This window comes from Cydia splendana, chromosome 11, assembly GCF_910591565.1.
Source record: "Cydia splendana chromosome 11, ilCydSple1.2, whole genome shotgun sequence".
Classification (NCBI taxonomy): Eukaryota; Metazoa; Arthropoda; class Insecta; order Lepidoptera; family Tortricidae; genus Cydia; species Cydia splendana.
Genome location: NC_085970.1, coordinates 2593867 through 2615288, shown reverse-complemented (window position 1 = coordinate 2615288; position 21422 = coordinate 2593867). Strand labels below are relative to the sequence as shown.

The window sequence follows — 21422 nt, the reverse complement described above, 5'->3', positions numbered from 1 at the left end:
GGCGCTGTCGCCACCTAGCGGCGATATCTGTCCTGATCGTAACAGACGCGTTTTGTTAGAGAGTGAGTCTTCTGTACCTAGTACTATTATTTATTCTGTGGCCCTAGCTATTTAATATTAGGGTGTTCCCGCCTAAAGATGACAGCAATACTCCACAACGTATGTTACTTACGTAGCAACAAGTCGTCTATAAAATAACTAACCTATTTAAAAAGTTTTCTATATTAGCCATTGTGATCGGCGGTAAATCTGTGCTGGCATTTAAGTATATCTTTAAATTTATCAGGCAATCCTGGAACAAGATAAATTAGTAAATATACATTTTGTTAAATGGAATTAAATAGGTTTAAATTTGATTAAGTAAGTAATTTAATTTTTTTCACATCACCTATTCGAAAAAGGGCTTTTTCTTCCGCGCTAGGAGGGACCGAAGTGGCACTTTTCTTCCCTGCTAGGAGGGATCAAAGTTGTACTTTTCTGTTCTAGGACACGATTTTTCTTTCTCGCATACAATTTTGTTTTGGTCAAATAATACGTATTTTGGAACATATAAATTTCCTCATAGTTGATGTGAAAAGCAGTATGTGTCACACGGTATCAAAATTATTTCGTCTTGGGCGTTAACACTTGAATCCCTCATTACGCTCAGGATTCTACTTTAGAATACATCGCTTCATTCAGGATTCAATGTACGCCCTTGACGGAAATATATTATTTTGATCCCTTTTAACAAAAACTACTATTGTTCCTTTCCACCAAATCCTTCTTTTTTCCTTCCAAACTTGCACCACATTCGCGGAGCAGCTTTTTCAATTCTTCCACCTTTAAATGGTCGTAGGGCGCCATATTCACACAGTAAAAGTAATTTAATATGCTTATTACAATTTAATATGTTTTCACAAATTATTTGTTTATGACATGACAACATGACATGACATGAAAATCATGACATGATGTGTCTTTGATGATGTCAATGAGGTTTCTTTACTGTATATGGTGGCGCCACCTACGCTGAGATGTGCTTCCATACATTTTGGCACAAATGAAAATAACATCCTTTATGTACGGATAAACTCATTTATTATATAATATTAAACCAAAATTAACTACAATTAAAATAACTAAAGCTAAAAAATAAAGCTGTCAAAATTTTGCCCCCTTGGCCCATTACGCAGGTAGCGTTCCCGCGATTGCTATGGCCAATCTTTGCGCGAGAAAGCTGTCTGCACGAGGGGCACCTGTGGCGTCCCTTAGGCGTTTGCTGAGTGCCTTGTGAAGCCCCTGAGCCCCCCTACCCCACGGACCTAGTGACTCGACGCCACAGGTTATGAATTCGTAGTTAGCCGCCGCCCTGGCCTGTTTGCTGGTGGTGGTAGCTGAAATGTAGGACGCAGCCAACGTATCTGCGCAGGTGGCGTCCCACACCAGCGCGCGGCCCATCCGCCCAGGGATCAACGACATCCCGTCGGGGCGCTTGCCGTCATCCCTTGCGATCTGATCCTTTATGTTGGCTTTCTGGGAATATTTTTTGATTGCATTGATAGCTGCGATCTCAAAGTCCGCGATAATGAACGATGAAGAAAAGTTAATCCCATAGTTGGCTGCTTGTTGGATAACCAGCTGAATAATAACGTAATAATAAGATCTCCCAGTTTTGTGTGACAACAGTCCAAGAAGCCTAGCCTTTTTTTTACGGTGTGGGAATGCGTTTATGCACGGTGTGTGGGACTCGCCGCTCCTTATCCCTCTCCTGGGAGAATTTGACCCACTCCGGCGTTTCACCCTCTTTGCCGTTTGTGAGTGCGCACTGCGATCGATGACATTCCACTACGTTGCCTACCTGACCGTGAATAGAGTTAATTTGCTGGAAAGGTGTAGGACAACATTTATGTTCCGTCCATAATTACAAAAAGCAGATTCATTCAACAACATTATATTTTCTGCTGTCGAAAACAGTGTAACTCTTTCACCGTCTTCATATAGATCAGCCATCAAAAACGGCCAGTACTTGACCTTGCACATCTCTTCAGTAAGTACCTCTTTATCTATAGTTTTAGGATTTTAGGTTGGCTCTTGGTTCTGGTTCTTTGTATAATCTGTCTCATGGCTTCCTTGATTTGTTTCTTTATGTGTTATCTGTCGTAGCATCACCGAATGGGCCCTACGGCAGACCAGTGCTGGCTTTATAGCTAGCATTATGCTGAGGTGGGTCCATTTAGTGATGCACAATTGCACATTTATTGATTTCTTCTTTCCTTGTTGTTGTTGTCTGTACATGTTTGGTGATCGTCATGAATAAAAATCTTTTATCTTATCTTTTTTTATCTTTGAAGAAACGGGCCACTTGTAGCAGGAGAGAGGAAGAGAGCACGATTGTATAATTTGAACAGGTGCTTCCAACGAATCTTTTGCTCTATACTTGATTTAATGATTTAGTTTCAGGCGCGTCAATCTATATTGAATCGAAGCCGATGCGCGGCTGGTCGTTCGCCCTCGCGTAATGAGTGATATTTTAAGTAAGTTGATTTTTCAGAGTGATACGTAATGTCATATTACGCATTCGAGAGATATCTCATTTGTAATATTATTTACAGATGTTTTTTTTTTGAGATTGGCTTTTGCTCCCAAGGCACTTTGCCAACGTCAAGTTTTTTAAGGTTAAACTGAGGAGTGCACCTACGATTTAGCCCAGAATTTTGGATTTAGAGAATTATATACTTAATATAGCTTAAATAATATTACATTAACAATAAACAAATGTAGTTATATACATAAGGAATATTTATAGACTTATATTATTTTTATCTAGGAAATATGCCAACAGTTAATACATTGGGTTCAGTACTAGCCAGAAGAGATTTTACATTACCTACAGGGGAGGGAGATTTTGAATTTGACCAAGAGATCGTAGAAGCAAAGACGGTTCAACGGACATTCGAAAAAGATATGTTCAATGATTTTTCAGAGTGATACGTAATGCCATATTACGCGTTCGAGAGAAATCTCATTCGTGATATTACTTACACGTGTCTATAATACAGCTGCAGTTGACATCCGAACATCACCTTTATTGAAAGTTACTCTTATCCCTTCATAAAACCTCAGCAAGAAGTTTTATTCACAAGATAGGTACATAGATTAAGACCATAAAAATATAGTCGATTTTTTTTACAAAATTTTAGTTTTATTAGTTTTACAGTCCTAGTTTTTTAATATTCTATCACTAAACTATATCTAATACCTTTAAACGAGCAATTGTACTTTATTTATATATATATTTAGGGGATATCGGAAACGGCTCTAACGATTTCGATGAAATTTGCTATAAATGGGGGTTTTCGGGGGCGATAAATCGATCTAGCTAGGTCTTATCTCTGTTAGTTTTTATGTTTTCCGAGAAAAGCTCAGTCTCCCAGATATTATGTATACATATAGGTAAGTATTATAGAGGCACAAACTTCAGACATAAGTGCTAAGTTTTTCCACCTAACACTTCAACACCATTACGAAGCCCCTCGGGCTTGGGGATTGCTTCCGGTACGATAATTGAGTGGGGTACAATAACGGATATCAGGATGTACCCGGACATAGGTGGTGTCGTATATTTCGAGAACGTGGCTATATAGGTACCATGTTGCGAAGGTGTAGTGGAATCTTTCGGTAAAATACAACACTAATAGGACCGTTATTGTTGGCCAATTGTCATAATAAATACAAAGTTGACCAAAAAATACGTTGACAAAGAATTGTAAGGAATAGTTTCCTTACTTGCACGACTTTTACATGATCACGTGATGTCATTAATAATGAAAACTATAATCATTTAACCGAAACATAATTTTCTTTCAAAGAAACCCTTTTAGTTTTTATACACAAAGGATATGTATTATTTTTAGAACAACGCCCGAAATGGAATTGGAGGTAAATCAAAACATCGACCCCAACTTATGTGCTGAAGCCAAATAAAAAACAAATGCCTGTCAAAACTTTGTGCTAACGTTTAGATACAGGAAAAAACGGCAGCGTGCGCCAAGAAACTATGCCAATAAACTGAAGCATACAGTGAGATAAGGTTTGTGAGTTTACTATTGGTTTGACAGGAATTTGTGAACTTTAGTAGTATGGGCTTGGTTAATCACGATCAAGATAGGTTTCTTCAGGGGCAGCGGCAAAATAAGTAAAAGGTACGTTGGCTGGTATTAACCAGCACTAATATACAGTGGTGCTATCGTAATACTACATCATCAGTAAGGTGTAGTACCTTATAAAACAAAGTCCCTCGCCGCCTCTGTCTGTTTATGTGTTTGTACGTGAAAAACTCAAAAACTACTGAACGGATTTTCATGAGGTTTTCATCTATCAACAGACTGGTTCTTGAGGAAGGTTTAGGTGTATAATTTGTTAACCCGTGCGAAACCGGGGCGGGTCGCTAGGTTTTGTCCTCATGTTACGCATAAAACTCATTTCGCATAATTGTTATTGTGCTGAAACTATTATTAACATTTATGAAAAATTATCCCCAATCCGCATTGGGCTAGCGTGGGGACTATAGCCCAAGCCCTCTCGCGCATGAGAGGAGGCCTGTGCCCAGCAGTGGGACATATATAGGCTGAAATGATGATGATGATGATGATGAAAAATTATAAAACAAACCTAACCTAATCTACCCTATTCTAGACAACCTATGCAAAATAATTTCGAAAATTTTCTGTTTCAGCTGGAGATAAATTACCTATACGAAAAGAGTTTTATGCGTAACATTACATTAGGACAATCAATTATTACGCGACGAGATAGGCACCGATTCCATTCACATCGGAGTCTGGTATTTTAAGTCTGCTAACCAGCACAGTTTCTATAGGTTTTAGGGGCCCAATGATTAAGTAACAGTCCGCCGGACGGTATCGGCCTGTCAGTTGTTCGGAACTGACAAAATTTTGTTCTAACTGACAGGCCGATACCGTCCGGTGGACTGTTAATCAGTGGGCCCCTTTTAAGGGGTTTAATTTTGAACTGGGCCTTGTGTACTTAACACGCTTTATTCTTCAGAGAACAAATAACAAAACCAACCACTTCCAGAACTGGAACTTCCACGAACACAATGGTAGCGACCGAAAGTTCCCGACGGCCGTACTGTTTTAAGATAAGCAAAACTAAGTTCCTGGGTATTAACCCTTTTCTTGCTGTTGCTAGTCAACAAGTTCAGAGATTAGGAGATTACGTTACTGAGTAGAAAAAGATACAACCCAATGCGGAACTACATTTTGTAATCAACTACGATTCGTATCTTCGTACTTTGTAGTATACGGAGTACGAGTACTAGTTTAGTTCGTAAAAATATGTTGAGATTCATTTTTATTTTATTACCACTGGTTCTCAAAATGTGTGGTATTAAATAGTATCTAAAGATATTTAATAGAGTAATTTAAATTACTCTTATTTAACGTTTTATAAGCTACCTTTAGGTACTGTAGCAAATAAATATATCAAGATTGCCACATGAGATAAACGTATTATTTGAAAACTAGAATTAATGGACTTTATAATTTACAGTTTAAAAGGATAAGTAAACACCTTGCCCACACAAAATCATACATAGATCTTCCACCGAAATCAGCTAAGTAACAATCCAGGCAATTTTTAAGAAGCAACGTGCCACCGAAATCAGCTAAGTAACAATCCAGGTAATTCATTAAGAAGCAACGTGCCACCGAAATCAGCTAAGTAACAATCCAGGTAATTTTTAATAAGGAACGTGCCACCGAAATCAATCTTATGTATTAATAGGCTACCTAGCAGGCTAAGTGTTCCCTATTGGTACCAGTAAGGAACAGACAGGAATGGAGGCGGCGAGCAATAAAAATGTAACGATCATTTAATTAAATAAAAATACACAAAGGAAGTCGTTGAATGGTTTAGAGCTTTGCTTTAAATTGTTGATTTTGTTCAATTAATCAAAAGGATGGACACTTCCCTTGAGTTCTGGGATAGCGCTGCGTAGGGAACAGGCTCAGGCCTCTGGTGTACTGCCCACGCTCAGACTGATGTCGTGAATAGGCTTAGGCCTATGGTGCACTGCCCACAGGCTGATGTCGGAATCGTAGAACGAACTATGCCAGGTAACGTAGCATGCGCCGTGGTCCGCGTCCACAAATGCAATTGTAAAAATGTTCCCCGAATAAGAAAACCTCCACAAAAAGCGGTTTTCCCAATTTCTAAAGCGATGTTTAATGAACGTTTAAAACTTTCGCTATCGATATAGGCAGAATTAATTATATTTCGTGAAAAGCTTTGAAAATATGCATAAAATATCTTCTCACGTTGGTGTCATTTCTTTTATTTTTCTTTTTGTCAGTCGGGAATTATAGAAAAAAGGTTTCTGCCAAAGCGTAACACTGCAGTACCTAGTCGAATTTGGTATGTATAATAATAATATGTATTTGGCTTTGAAATCCAAATCAATTGTTTATAAATCGGTACACAAGAGTTCTTTTACAAGATTTTTATAAGTAAATATAAATTATGAAATATCACAACAATGTACAGCGACTGCAAAAGTGCATACGTGGGTATGCACTTTTGCTGTGTGTACAGTCAATTGTAAAAATATGGGTGTAGCCAATCTATTCAAAAATATGTCCCATAGTTCTTAATTCTCTGACATAAGAGCTATGGGACATGTAGCCGCCGTGCAGGTCAGGATCTCGACGACTCAAATAAAAAGCTTCGATTTGAAGTAAACTATTATAATTTCAATAGGTACTGGTTTTACAAGGGTTCCTTGACTAAACGGTTAAATGTAAAAGTGGTGTGGTAATCGTATGGAGGCTGATGAAAGAGTGATTTGCATAATTTGAATGTCCGAAAATAGTGGTTAAGATTTGGGTGCCTCTAATTGGCCGCGATACATAATATGTGGAGCGCTCCTATTGGTGCTTTAGAAAAAGCTTCCAAATACTAGCCGAGCCCGACGGCTGCGTTTAGTTACTGTATTATACAAATAAAGGTTGCGTTCGCAACAGGACATGTTTTTGAGATGATTTGCGCACCCATAATTTTACAGATGACTGGACTTACCAAATAAACATTAAATTTTATGTCAAAAATAGCCAAGTACTTAATTTAAGAATTCATTAATTAAACCAAGAAAAGAGAATGTCTCATAAACTATTCGTTTTTGTAACCGTTTTTTTACAACATAAAAACAGAAAGAAATGACTAAGTTGTAAGACTAGTAAAAAAGAAGTTTCGTTATAAAATAGCTCTCACTTCGGACACCTCTCGATTTCCCTTTGTAACTAACAACTGAGATTCTCTTACAACGTGCAAAAAGCATTTTTCGCGTAATTTCTCTTTTGTGAAGGTAACTAAATACGTTTAGGCTAAGAGTAGGCCCCGAAAAATGGTACATGATAATGAGAGCAACGAAACTTGACAGTTTGCTATTTAAGGTAAGTAATAATTGTGGCTACGGGATAAGTGTAGTTGGCCTTCAGTTTGGGGCCTTTTTACACATTCTTGACATTTCGGCTTTATTGAGCTTACTGTAGGGCTTAGTTATTATTATTGCCTCTTTAATTCCATAACTCTTACAAATTATTTAGTTTCAAATTTTTTTTTAGATTCGGTTAAAATATGTTTTTATGCTGTTGTTGTTTTTGTTGATTTTCCTCGTTTCTTGAGGTATGAATCCCGTTTGGGTAAAGGCCTAATCCCATTTCTTCCATAAATGTCTGTGTTTAGCATTGTACATCCAGTCTTTTCCTGCAACCTCTACTATGTCATCGGGCTTAGTTAATTTGTGTAATATATCCTGTACCTAATATTTATTTATCCTTCAAGAGGCCACCACCCCACTGAGAGGATACTCTGATCTCCACCGATTAACAGCTGTGAAGTTTCGTTGCTCTAATTTTCGTGTACAGCGAACTACAAAATTTAATGGATACTATGAATGAACACATTTATAATTTTGCTACTTTCACGGGGCTAGCTCTTCGTGTAGTCAGCCATTTCCTTTGAAGAGCTCTAAGTGTAGTCACTCCACTTAAGGCGTTGGCAATTAAGTTAATTATCTATATAAATGCTTTAAGCGCCATCAAATGCGAAATATTACGTAATTAATTAACTTAAAGACACCTTTGCATGAAAGGAGGATTTTTAGACGAGAATAGGCTTTAATAATTTTAAGAGGAGGTTGTTCAGTGTGAGGACTATTTATCGTGAACAAATGAATTAAATTGTGACTCAAACCCACGTACTTCCCCTAAACTTTATATCTTTATTCGTTTAGAAAAAGTGGTTTACAGATTTTTATAAGTAAATATAAATTATGAAATATCACAACAATGTACAGCGACTGCAAAAGTGCATACGTGGGTATGCACTTTTGCTGTGTGTACAGTCAATTGTAAAAATATGGGTGTAGCCAATCTATTCAAAAATATGTCCCATAGTTCTTAATTCTCTGACATAAGAGCTATGGGACATGTTTTTGAGATGATTTGCGCACCCATAATTTTACAGATGACTGGACTTACCAAATAAACATTAAATTTTATGTCAAAAATAGCCAAGTACTTAATTTAAGAAGGCTACAAATATAATGACCACCAAAAAATACTTTGGTACCCTAAATAAAAAAATCATGCTTACCAAAAAAAATTACTGAACACCAAAAAAATAAGGCCTAAAAATACAAAAGTACCACCATTTTAATTACGATTGCACTTCAAATTGTATTGAAATACCAAATATATTGAATGATCACCAAAAATCATTAATGATCACCAAATCTTGAAGACCAAATTAATGCGATATTTTCACCAAAATAAACCACTATGATTACCAAAAAATGTAGGTATCCATATTACCAAATAAAGTAAACTGATGCCAAAATTACTAGCCCCTCCCGCTCAATCCCCCGTACCCCGCACCGCATACCTACCTTACCTAATCTACTTTTCTAGTAGCATTTCGTTATGCTACTAGAAAAGTAAGTCAAACTGCTATCAGTTAAGTGCGTTAGGTTAGCACTGCGACCCTTACAGAAACGAAATGGTACTAGAAAAGTAGGTTAGGTTAGGTTTGAACTGCGACCTCTTCAGAAACGAAATGCTACTATAAAAGTGGGTTAGGTTAGGTTAGAACTGCGATCCTCACAGAACTGAAATGCTACTAAAAAGTGGGCTAGGTTAAGTTTCAACTGCTACCCATACAGATACGAAATGCTACTAGAAAAGTGGGTTACGTTAGGTTTGAACTGCGACCCATACAGAAACGAAATGCTACTAGAAAAGTGCGTTAGGTTTGCTATCCTATTAAAGCAAATGACTCCAAAATAATCATTCTTCTAGAAACGAAATGCTACTAAAAAAGTGGGTTAGGTTAGGTTTGAACTGCGCCCCATACATAACCTAACTGCTATCAGAAAAGTGGGTTAGGTTAGGTTTGAACTGCGACCCTTACAGGAACCAAATGCTACTAGAAAAATGGGTTAGGTTCGGTTTGAACTGCTACCCTTACAGAAAAGAAATGCTACTAAAAAAGTGGGTTAGGTTAGGTTTGAACTGCGCCCCATACAGAACCAAACTGCTATCAGAAAAGTGGGTTAGGTTAGGTTTGAACTGCGACCCTTACAGGAACCAAATGCTACTAGAAAAATGGGTTAGGTTCGGTTTGAACTGCTACCCTTACAGAAAAGAAATGCTACTAGAAAAGTGGGTTAGGTTAGGTTTGAACTGCGACCCTTACAGAAAAGAAATGCTACTAGAAAAGTGGGATAGGTTAGGTTTGAACTGCGACCCTTACAGAAAAGAAATGCTACTAGAAACGTGGGTTAGGTTAGGTTTGAACTGCGACCCTTGCAGAAAAGAAATGCTACTAGAAAAGTGGGTTAGGTTAGGTTTGAACTGCGACCCTTACAGAAAAGAAATGCTACTAGAAAAGTGGGTTAGGTTAGGTTTGAACTGCGACCCTTACAGAAAAAAATGCTACTAGAATAGTGGGTTAGGATAGGTTTGAACTGCGACCCATACAGAAACGAAATGCTACTAGAAAAGTGGGTTAGGTTAGGTTTGAACTGCGAACCTTGCAGAAAAGAAATGCTACTAGAAAAGTGGGTTAGGTTAGGTTAGGTTTGAACTGCGACCCTTACAGAAACGAAATGCTACTAGAAAAGTGGGTTAGGTTAGGCTAGAACTGCGACTGTTACAGAAATAAAATGCTACTAGAAAAAGGTGACAAAGTGGATTAATTAATTTAATAGGATAACGATAATTATATTAAATATTTGCACATTTTTAATCAAAATGTGGTTACAATTTTGGTGGTCATTTACTATTTTTGGGTTTACAATGATTATTTTGGAGTCATTTGCTTTAATATGATATCAAGATTTAAAAATTTGGTTATAATTTTACATTAAAATGGAGTTCTAATTTTGGTGGTCATTTACTATTTTTGGGTTGACAATGATTATTTTGGTGTCATTTTCTTTAATAGGATAGCAAGATGTAAAAATTTGGTTATCATTGCACATTAAAATGGGGTTTGAAATTTGGTAATCATTTACTATTTTTGGGTTAATAATGATTAGTTTGGTGTCATTTCCTTTAAAAGGATAGTAAAATGTAATAAAATTGGTAATCATTTCACATTAAAATGGTGTTATAATTTTGGTGATCATTCATTATTTTAGGGTGGTAAAATATATTTTTTTGGTATTATATTTTACTAAATCTGGTGATCAGTTAAATAGCAGCCATTTAAGAATTCATTAATTAAACCAAGAAAAGAGAATGTCTCATAAACTATTCGTTTTTGTAACCGTTTTTTTACAACATAAAAACAGAAAGAAATGACTAAGTTGTAAGACTAGTAAAAAAGAAGTTTCGTTATAAAATAGCTCTCACTTCGGACACCTCTCGATTTCCCTTTGTAACTAACAACTGAGATTCTCTTACAACGTGCAAAAAGCATTTTTCGCGTAATTTCTCTTTTGTGAAGGTAACTAAATACGTTTAGGCTAAGAGCTAGCCCCGAAAAATGGTACATGATAATGAGAGCAACGAAACTTGACAGTTTGCTATTTAAGGTAAGTAATAATTGTGGCTACGGGATAAGTGTACTTGGCCTTCAGTTTGGGGCCTTTTTACACATTCTTGACATTTCGGCTTTATTGAGCTTACTGTAGGGCTTAGTTATTATTATTGCCTCTTTAATTCCATAACTCTTACAAATTATTTAGTTTCAAATTTTTTTTTAGATTCGGTTAAAATATGTTTTTATGCTGTTGTTGTTTTTGTTGATTTTCCTCGTTTCTTGAGGTATGAATCCCGTTTGGGTAAAGGCCTAATCCCATTTCTTCCATAAATGTCTGTGTTTAGCATTGTACATCCAGTCCTTTCCTGCAACCTCTACTATGTCATCGGGCTTAGTTAATTTGTGTAATATATCCTGTACCTAATATTTATTTATCCTTCAAGAGGCCACCACCCCACTGAGAGGATACTCTGATCTCCACCGATTAACAGCTGTGAAGTTTCGTTGCTCTAATTTTCGTGTACAGCGAACTACAAAATTTAATGGATACTATGAATGAACACATTTATAATTTTGCTACTTTCACGGGGCTAGCTCTTCGTGTAGTCAGCCATTTCCTTTGAAGAGCTCTAAGTGTAGTCACTCCACTTAAGGCGTTGGCAATTAAGTTAATTATCTATATAAATGCTTTAAGCGCCATCAAATGCGAAATATTACGTAATTAATTAACTTAAAGACACCTTTGCATGAAAGGAGGATTTTTAGACGAGAATAGGCTTTAATAATTTTAAGAGGAGGTTGTTCAGTGTGAGGCCATAGGACTATTTATCGTGAACAAATGAATTAAATTGTGACTCAAACCCACGTACTTCCCCTAAACTTTATATCTTTATTCGTTTAGAAAAAGTGGTTTACAGATTTACATAGGTATATAAATGAAACCTAGGTATATAAACTTCACATTTTTCACATAAGCTGATGTTTTTTTTCGTTAGTTAATAAAAGAATATGTACTTACTCAGGTATTTACTGCCGTAGCGCAAAAAGACCCAAAGTGGACCGAGGCTTCCGACACCAAAGACCGCCATGCTACTCTGTCCAAAGCGGTTTCTGTCCAGTCGACGGCGCCGAGTTCGCTAAGGTCTTTTTGCACTTCGCGCGTCTCTAGCGGTACCTAGGGCGTCCAGGGAAAAAGGAATACATACTTACTTAATACTTATAGACTACGGCTTGGTTTACATCTACCAAGTAAAAATTGCAATTATATTTTGAGTTTCTACTAACGAATTATGTCAATCATAATAACAAATTTCATACCGTTGTTTTGCGAGTTCGCGATCCTATTCATGTATTACAGAAACGGCCTGGTAACTTAATATGGTTCATAAAACATTATTGCGCATACCTCAGACATATAAATAGACGCCGTGCGAATCCCATTTTTTACGAAAACCTAGCGATGTCGTATAAAAAGTTATTAGCCTGCCGTTATTGAAGGTTTAATTTTATGTGACATAATATGATCCTACATATTACTTGCACACCAGACGGAGTTTATTTTGTATCTTTTATTATTAAAAATATGTTTCATTTATAAACTTTTAGCAATAGTTTAACAATTTCGATTTTTATTAATTATAATTTTTTATTGTAATCTAGAGAGTCATACTGAACTTGTGGCCCGCCGGGTTTTTATAGCTGCCAGGTGATACTAGTATAGATACATGACCTTGCCATCTGAACGTCACCTTTAAGCACATTCATCTTGCGGCCCGGGCTACAAAGCAAAACCGTCTTTGTGGCCAAACGTTGAGTATGGCTGAGTCAGACGAATAACAAATTCCAAATAGTACAGTAATCAATCCATTTATTATCATATCAATGCAAATTTATGGTTGGAGAATTGTAACTAAATTGCGAACGCGACTAAACAAATATGACAGAACTCTTCTCTACTGGGAAAACTCCCCTAAATATTTGGCAGATGAATGAAAATATTAGCAGGAGAGGAAGAAGTTAGAGTTAGACCAAGATAAGTCTGCAACGTTTTTGATAGCTTACACAGTGCAATTGTTATTTATACGTTATAATTTCATATAAGCTTGACATTTAAAATAACACTTGCACTGAGTATGCTATCAAAATCGTTGCAGACTTATCTTGGTCTAACTTTAGTAATTTCTACGATGATGAAATTGCAGACGAATGAAACAATAAAAATATATATCTACGTCAAAGTTAGGCGTTGCGTGATCTACTCACATACATACATCTGTGGCTCTAACTCTCCTGTGACTGAGCTTAATGAATTTCTCTTTCATCTGACCGCACGCCAAGACATCTTACACGGAATACTAATTGCCAGTTTCGTCTGCCCCCCAGTTATTGAAGGTTATCTTTTATTTGACATACAGATCACACACACTAGACGGTGTGGATAAGTAGGTAGCATATTAAATAACGCGCCAAAAGTATCTGCCACGTATACTTTACTAAATAGAGATAATATTTCGACAGTTCGCGTTCTAAAGCATCTGCAACAGTTTACTCGTAATAAATTGTTTTAAGTAATATACATATACTTCTTATAAAAGTAAAAGTTTTAAGTATAGACATAACTATCTCTTTTTTCATTAAGATATTCTGAGAATGGTAGAGATATGTACTTTTGTGACATTGTCTGATACGCTGACTTTTGATGCGGACTGCACATGCAATACACAAAAACTGCGACTGTATAAGTTATACGATTTCAAGCTAAAATCGTCATTTACATTATAAGTACGACTAGGTCACGGTCGGAGTAGGTACTATTGTAATCTGAGGCTGTTGAAACTGGGGCAGGAAATTCGCCAAAATAAATATTGTTAATACGTACCCCGTTTTTAACAGTATTTATTCTTTTTTTTTAGAGAGATAGAGAGATAGAGATCTTTATTTTGCATCCAATGTACATATTTATATTACATACAAGTAAACTGCATAGTAACATACAGGCACATGGACCCTGGTAGGGTATCGCAAAAATATTTGTAACAAGTCAAATTATAAATTTTATGTGACAAGCATAACATGACTTAAAGTAAATTAAGAGTAGGTAACAATTAGGAGTACTTAATCAATTCTCGTAAGACCCAGTCCAATTTTTGCGCTTTAAACACGCTATGCGGCAACCAAAGGCGTTGTTTACAAAAACGACTGAATTAAATATATTTATTTCGGATCAATCATGCATTTGCCGAGAAGAGGTCGTAAAGTTAAATTACGTAATAAGCTTCATAATGCACAATCTGCTAATGGTAATCTGCGATCCCACACTATTTTAGGGTTATGATCTCTAGACATACTTAAACTTAATTATCTATTCACATGAGAATACAGACTTTGAAATAATACTACATATTTCAAACGTATAGGTACAAGTTTTCCACTAAAGGGCATAATTATGAAAAATACTTACAAACAAAGTTTTCAATAAACAATAATGGCAGCCTCTAAGGCTTGACTTTAAAACCGGAGGTCGCAGGTTCAAACCTCGACTCTTAACAATAAGCTTTACGGAGAAAAACTATTCAGTACCACGAGTGCAATGCCAAAATATGAACAAATAGGTACAAGTAAAAATCTTGAAAATTTAAATCAAAATATGGAAAACTCTATTATAAAAAAATAGGTACCAACAAAACCAGCACGTAAATATATAGTTATCCATGCCGTACCTACTCGGCAACGGCGACCCTAGCTAATTACCGACGATCGTGAGCTCTGATATGGCTGGCAAAGCCACTTACTTTTAAAAACTCTATCGCAGGTGGGGCAGTAAAGTTGACCAAAATTATCGTAAGTATAATTATAGGAGGGTTTCGGCCGGGATTTACGTATCTGACGTTACGCATCAAGGTCAACGAGACGAGCGTCTTCAAAGTTCTGTACGCTCATTGTAGGAAATTACATGAAATATAGCATGAATGAAAACAGGCACCTTAAACGTTTCGCCATTTATTTTAGAGTGACATTGATCTTAAAAAATCATAAAAAAATACAAATTTAAGTATTTGTCAAAAGTCAAAAGAGTTCGCAACTTCCTCCCACCTTATGGGCAAGAGGCCCAAAACTCTTCTCTAGATCTTGCTAAACTGTAATTCAAGCAGGTACAGGCATTGAACAGCTCGTATGAATCATCTGCTGTGCGCACCTTAGCCACTCTTACGCAATCATCCTTAAAAACCAGTTAATAATCTGTGTCTAATAAACTACATCACCTACCCTTAAATGCGAGTCCCTCTCCTTGCCTTTCTGGGTGAATATCCCCGTGTAGGTACTTGTTTCTGAACTTCTTTTATCTCCGTGGAAGTTAGTGCTGTTATCCGTGTAATTTGTGTCAACTTTTCCACGTCTTGTGATAAATGTTCGTACGGCCATAAGAAAGGCTTCGGTCGTCAGCGATTTAGTCAGTTTGGTCAGATACACAACTCGGTAAATTACATATGTGAATAAAATTATCCATACCATCCCTCCGAACCGCAGGAACAGAGGACCGGTTAGGTCCATAATGTATTTATAGAAGAAAATATGTAATATTATTAGCAGACTTCTCAACTTTCAACTTAGATTCTTTTTCCAATCATTAAGACACTGCATGCGTTCATGATATATATAATAATATATATCACGGTCGCCAGATGTAGGAAATTACATGAAATATAGCCTGAATGAAAACACGCACCTTAAACGTTTCGCCATTTATTTTAGTGACATTGATTGTAAAAAATAATAAAAAAATACAAATTTAAGTATTTGTCAAAAAAGAGTTCGCAACACTCATCTTAACGCGATTCTGGCCGCTGAGAAGAAAACTCCTCCCATTTGTCAGGTCACAGGTGGTATACCGCAGGCAGTTAGGTAGCGCTCAAGCACGTCCTTGTAACGTAGGTGCTGCCCACCTGCTTCCGTTTACCAGCTGGTAGCTGATGTGATGTGATGTAGTCTGCAATCATTCATACGCCAAACATGCCCACACCATCTTAGCTGACCCTTCATTAAGAGCGCCTCCATGCCAGGCATCTTGCAACGTCGAAGTACTTCAGTGTTGGGAACGCGATCTTGCGGCGGCTAGTAGTGAGTGTTGCGTGTTGGATTATTGACAATAATTAATTTAAAATATTTAGATCACAGCGGTTACACTCACTTATTTTTAGTCGCTATTGGCGACATGATTCGGGCCTATTGAGGGTCCTTCTTCTAGTTCGAGTACTCGCGGCGGCTGCTTGTCTCACGAAAGTTATAGTTATATTAGTTATAAAGTTTAATTACGATTAATATTTAATTTTATGTGAGGTGGTTTTAATTTGTCATGACTACCCCCAAAATTTTCAGGCAGTTACACAAATCTGTGTTGACATTTTTCTGGGACTGTTATCCGTAACCATGATCGATCGAACCTGCGCCAAAACGTCAGAATAAAGGTAACAAAATAAATTCGCGATAAATCCGATAAAATTTTGTTTTATGTATTCAAAACGCGAAAGCTTTAAATGTTATATAACAAATACCTACAAATTAAAACACTAGACAAAAAATATTTTACCGAAACGAAACCGCGACTCTTCAAATACTCAATCATAGAAAAAAGCCAGCTTTTAAAATTCGCATAACGAAGTGCTTTATTTCACAAAAAAATATTTAACTACAGAATTTAAATTCGCTGAATGGAATAGTTTTACACGACCATCTGTCTAAACCCACTCAGGCTTAATAAAAAATGTACTCTGGAAAACCGATACTGTGCGGTAAAAATGCTTTCTGCGCTGTCATGGCTTGGTCAGCTACTGCGGTCACAGGGGGAGAGGACAGCCTTGCATTTTTTTATTTGTTCTCCGATTGGAAATTTTCAACTTTCGGCCTGCTGCGCCAGAAGTCGCCGCTTCCCGGCCTCGCCTCGGCCGACAGCTAAAACATGTGGCGTACGGCCCGATTCAAACTTTAAGATACGTCAGTTAAAAGACTAGATCTTTATACGATATGGATTAGATAATGTCAAATGTGACGTTTCTTCAAACAAAAACTTTACTTTTGACACTGACACATCTACCTAATCCATATCGTTTCTAGATCTATTAATTGACGTATCTTGAAGTTCAAATCGGGCAGATATTATCCCTACCTTATCGTTATCATCGCTGCGGTGGAGCCACGTTATGGAGGAAGTCTCGAGTCACTAAAATTATCGTACCTAGTTCTTGAATTCATTGTATGAATAGCTTGTTCAGTGCGCATTTATAATCCAAGTAATTTTCCTCAGTTACATCGTATACTGTTTCTGTTCCATATACAGAATTTGCCACGTCTTGTGCTGCGTAGGCTTTAACCAATTCGTCTTGTCCTGTATAAAACTTCTTCCACAGTGATTCCAAATTTTCTAGTCGTGATTCTACATATGAAACTGTCACGCGCTCCTTGGGTGACTTCCAGAAGTTAGTATGTCCTTTCGCGATGCGTACAGAAACGTCAACAAGCAATTACAAGTTGAAGTGTTCCAAAAAAAATCCAAATCAAGAGATAGATGAACATAAAATGTTCAAAATCCGTTGAAATGTATAATTTAGTCGTAAATAATGTTTTGGAACAAAAGAGTATCATGTCTCCAATACTTTTATTGAAGATGTACTAAACTGCTCACGTTTCCCCTTTTTCATTCTTCTGGGGTTTCATTCTTGATAATTTGAAACTCGATGTGCGACACTAATAATTAACTTGGACGAACTCAGTTTATCTTCTTAGATTGAAACTTAAAAACACTGCACTTCCCTTTATATCTGGTTCGAAGGACCATCTATAAAATTGGTGTATTTCTTCGTGTAATGTTACTAATTTAAATAAATATCCGAAAATTTGCATAAAAGAGAGACGTATTTTATTTCCATGACAGATGTTAGTGATGTGTGACACAATTCTTTTATTAGGTATTTAAATTCAAAATTATGTCAACCATAACATTTTTATTTTTGTTTTGTTTTTGTCCGTTTTATGTAAACCTGTTTATGTGCAATAAAGTGACATACATACATACATTATCCAATATGTACATTAGAAACGTAAAAAGGTTGCAATCTGAACATATAGTTTCAATGATTTAAGTACCCTAGTATTCATAATACAAGCTTTGCTTAGTTTGGGACTAGATCGATTTGTGTAAGATGATGTAATATTTCTTATGAGACAAATAAAAATATCTTGATCCCGAAGATTGTCCTCAAATATTACAATGGGGGCGAATTCATAAATTTGCCACTAAATTACAGAATAAGTAATAGTACTACCGTACAGAAAGGACACTTTCTACAAAACCGAAGTTTGGCAGCGGTTCAGGGTCGAATCATAATATCCCTTTCTAACTTATGTCACTATCCCTTTCGATTCGACTATTTAGGGTTGTCAAAATTCAAGTAATTATTTATCTTATCTGTGGTCGTGCACGCAAAGGGACGTCAAGTTATGTCAACCCTAATAATTGCTCGGAGCAATGGTGAGTCGGACGGAGCCGAGATTGCCCGAAGTCAGGAGTGTCTCCCCCACAGACAAAACACCCTCCAGACTTAGTATAGTCGCGCTACCCCCTCTGCCACGCATACGGTAATTTTACTTCATGTCCGAGTCGAAAGTGTCTTTGTGTGACGTCCGTGTCTTTGAACGGACCAATCACGGCACGGGACTTCGCTCACCTCGTCCCGCGCACCCCCGCATTTTTGGCATCATCGGTTGCATGAAATAATTGCTCTAAACTCGGTCTAGAGGATTCCTAGTCTATGGTCTCCCCACTGACTAAACGCAAGGAGCCACTCAATGTGTAAACAGGCCCCAATATGAAGGCCAGCCACATCCATATTGAGTTTATTGTGTTTAATAATATCAGAGAGCCTACCGCGAACCACGTTCGACGTGTTGCCTCCCTGTCACACTTACGTACGAATCTACAAGTGCGACAAAGAGAAAACACTTCGAACATGGTTCGCGGTAGGCCTTTTAGTGAAATATCTATCCCGGTTAGGCTGTGCCCTCTCCCGCCGTAACGCCGGTGCTATATCGCGGCAACAGATGGCCAGTGGCTCCATCCTTACGTGCGGGAATTTCTACATTAAAGGTTGAAATAAAACAACTGCATTTGAAAACGAGTTTCAGATACACGTGCTCTTATACAACTGTATAAAATTTATTGAGAGTGCATGGCGGACTTTAAATAAATAAATAAATATTATAGGACATTCTTACACACATTGACCAAGTCCCCCAGTAAGCTCAAGAAGGCTTGTTTGTGTTGAGGGTACTCAGACAACGATACATGTATATAATATATAAATACTTAAATACATAGAAAACAACCATGACTCAGGAACAAATATCTGTGTCATCACACAAATAAATGCCCTTACTAGGATTCGAACCCAGGACCATCGGCTTCACAGGCAGGGTCACTACCCACTAGGCCAGACCGGTCGTCAAACTTTGTTTCGTAATATTATTTTTTTATATTAGCCTATAGGAGTGTCCCACTGCTGGGCAAAGGCCTCCCCTCTTTCCCGCCATTTGGTCCTATCCGACGCACACTCCCGCCACTCTTTACAAAATGTGTCAAGGTCGTCCCGCCATCTCCGTTTTGGTCTTTCTCTGTCCCGTCCTGTGGGACCCAGTCTGTAGCTATTAATTTAAAGTTAATTGCACGAATTTATAAAAGAAGAGTATCAAAATGGCGGATTTAACGCCTTAAGGCATTCTCTACCAGTCAACTATAGCGCTAAACAGAAACATTTTGATGCAGGATTGTAGGTACTTAGGGTGGGTATGATAACATAATAGCTTATGCCCCTTCGTTTGACATTTTTATATTTTATTTGCTATAAAAGTTAGACCATACAAATTTGTAAATGCACCTAACTCCTATAATTAAAAATACTTATACGTTAAATTGTTTCAAAATATTTTAAATAATATCCAGAGAGGAAAATAGGGACCACGTTTCGATGGAAAGGCGGTATTGGGGGGTGTCCACTTTCCCCTAAATGAAAAAATTGGGCTTTACTTCCCGTGCGAAGCTGGGGCGGGGCTAGTTGCTAAAAAGCTAACAAATAACGGTGTGATATATTTGCCAAAAATATATTAATAGAATTCTTTGAATAAAATATCTAAATTTAAAATGTTAAGCTTTTTCTCTGTGGTTCACCTTAATTGGTGACAGCCACGTATTTTATTTTACGCCGCAAACCATTGACGTATATCTAAGGACGAGCCTTACGGGCACTAAATATGGTAGTAGTTCAGCGGTGTCACTCACGAATTCGAGCAAATCGTACAGTCTAACGCAACTAGTTGCGCCGATCGCGCGCGTGATGCGAACTCATCAACCAATAGCGTTGTCGCGGTGTCACGCCGCTGGTTGTCTATTGTTTGTTGATGATGTAACACGGCTGTTTTGAAAGGGGGTAAAATAATAAATGAAAAGCTCCGGCTTGTGGAAAATGGAAACAGCCATGTTAACAAAATAAAATCAAATCAAAATTAAATTAAATGGACTAAACGGAAACCTTGCTGCAGGAAAGCCAGGAGGAGAAACAATTAAACAAATTTATATCTAACCAACTTTATTAATCTAATCATTTACTGTTAAATGCTCAGTGGTAAGCTGGGTCGCTTCACAGGTTCTAGTTATAAGGGATTACACCCATTAATTAAAAACTAAAAACTAAATTTCGAAGTACCTAAGTTTTATGCACCAGAACTTTCAAAACTTCAAACTGAATAAAATTAGATCATAATTAACCATTTTAAATTTGTAGTTGGTGGCGAATGCCACTCAAAAGTTATGCAACAGACCGACCTCAAAAACTGCTGCTGGAACTGCAGCAGCGGGGAGCGAACTCGCCTTTCCCCGGGACGGTGGCCGCTAACCTGGTTGGAGCCGGCCGCTGCAGAAGGCGTGGTACAGATCCCACAGCCTCATTTTACAACTTCTAAACATCTTCAAAAGAAATCGAAAGCTCTTCAAAAGAATTCGAAAGCTCTTCCAAAAAAAATTCACAAGCTCCCGGCTCCTGTAAACCGAGAAATGGATACATTAGCCGACGCCTTAATGGCCGCTAAAGAAAATATGAAACAATTGGAAATTTAGCTCACCGCACTGGAAGCTGTTAGGACTTCTGGCGGAGCACTCCCAACCCTCGAGCAGGAGTCAACTCTGTAAAGAACCAAAAACCTGGTTAAGGACGAACCCACAACGTTTCGCGCCATTGTGGAGTTGATCACACCTAAATTTTATTTGTACTTACTCAGTGGAGCACACCGAAGGACTCGAGCTGCTTCCAGCATTTCGACCAACATGGCGTATG

At 37.4% G+C, this 21422-nt stretch overlaps 1 protein-coding gene across 1 annotated transcript in view; it reads right to left on the bottom strand.

The window, feature by feature from the left end:
* Positions 1 to 224: 224 nt before the first annotated feature.
* Positions 225 to 21422, bottom strand: part of LOC134795195 (uncharacterized) — a 38873-nt gene continuing 17675 nt past the window's right edge. Inside the window, exons 2-3 of the mRNA XM_063767025.1 lie at positions 1305 to 1515; positions 225 to 292 (exon numbers count right to left, since the gene is read on the bottom strand). Of these exons, the coding sequence (XP_063623095.1) occupies positions 225 to 292; positions 1305 to 1515 (279 nt within the window). The remainder of the gene's footprint in view (positions 293 to 1304; positions 1516 to 21422) is intronic.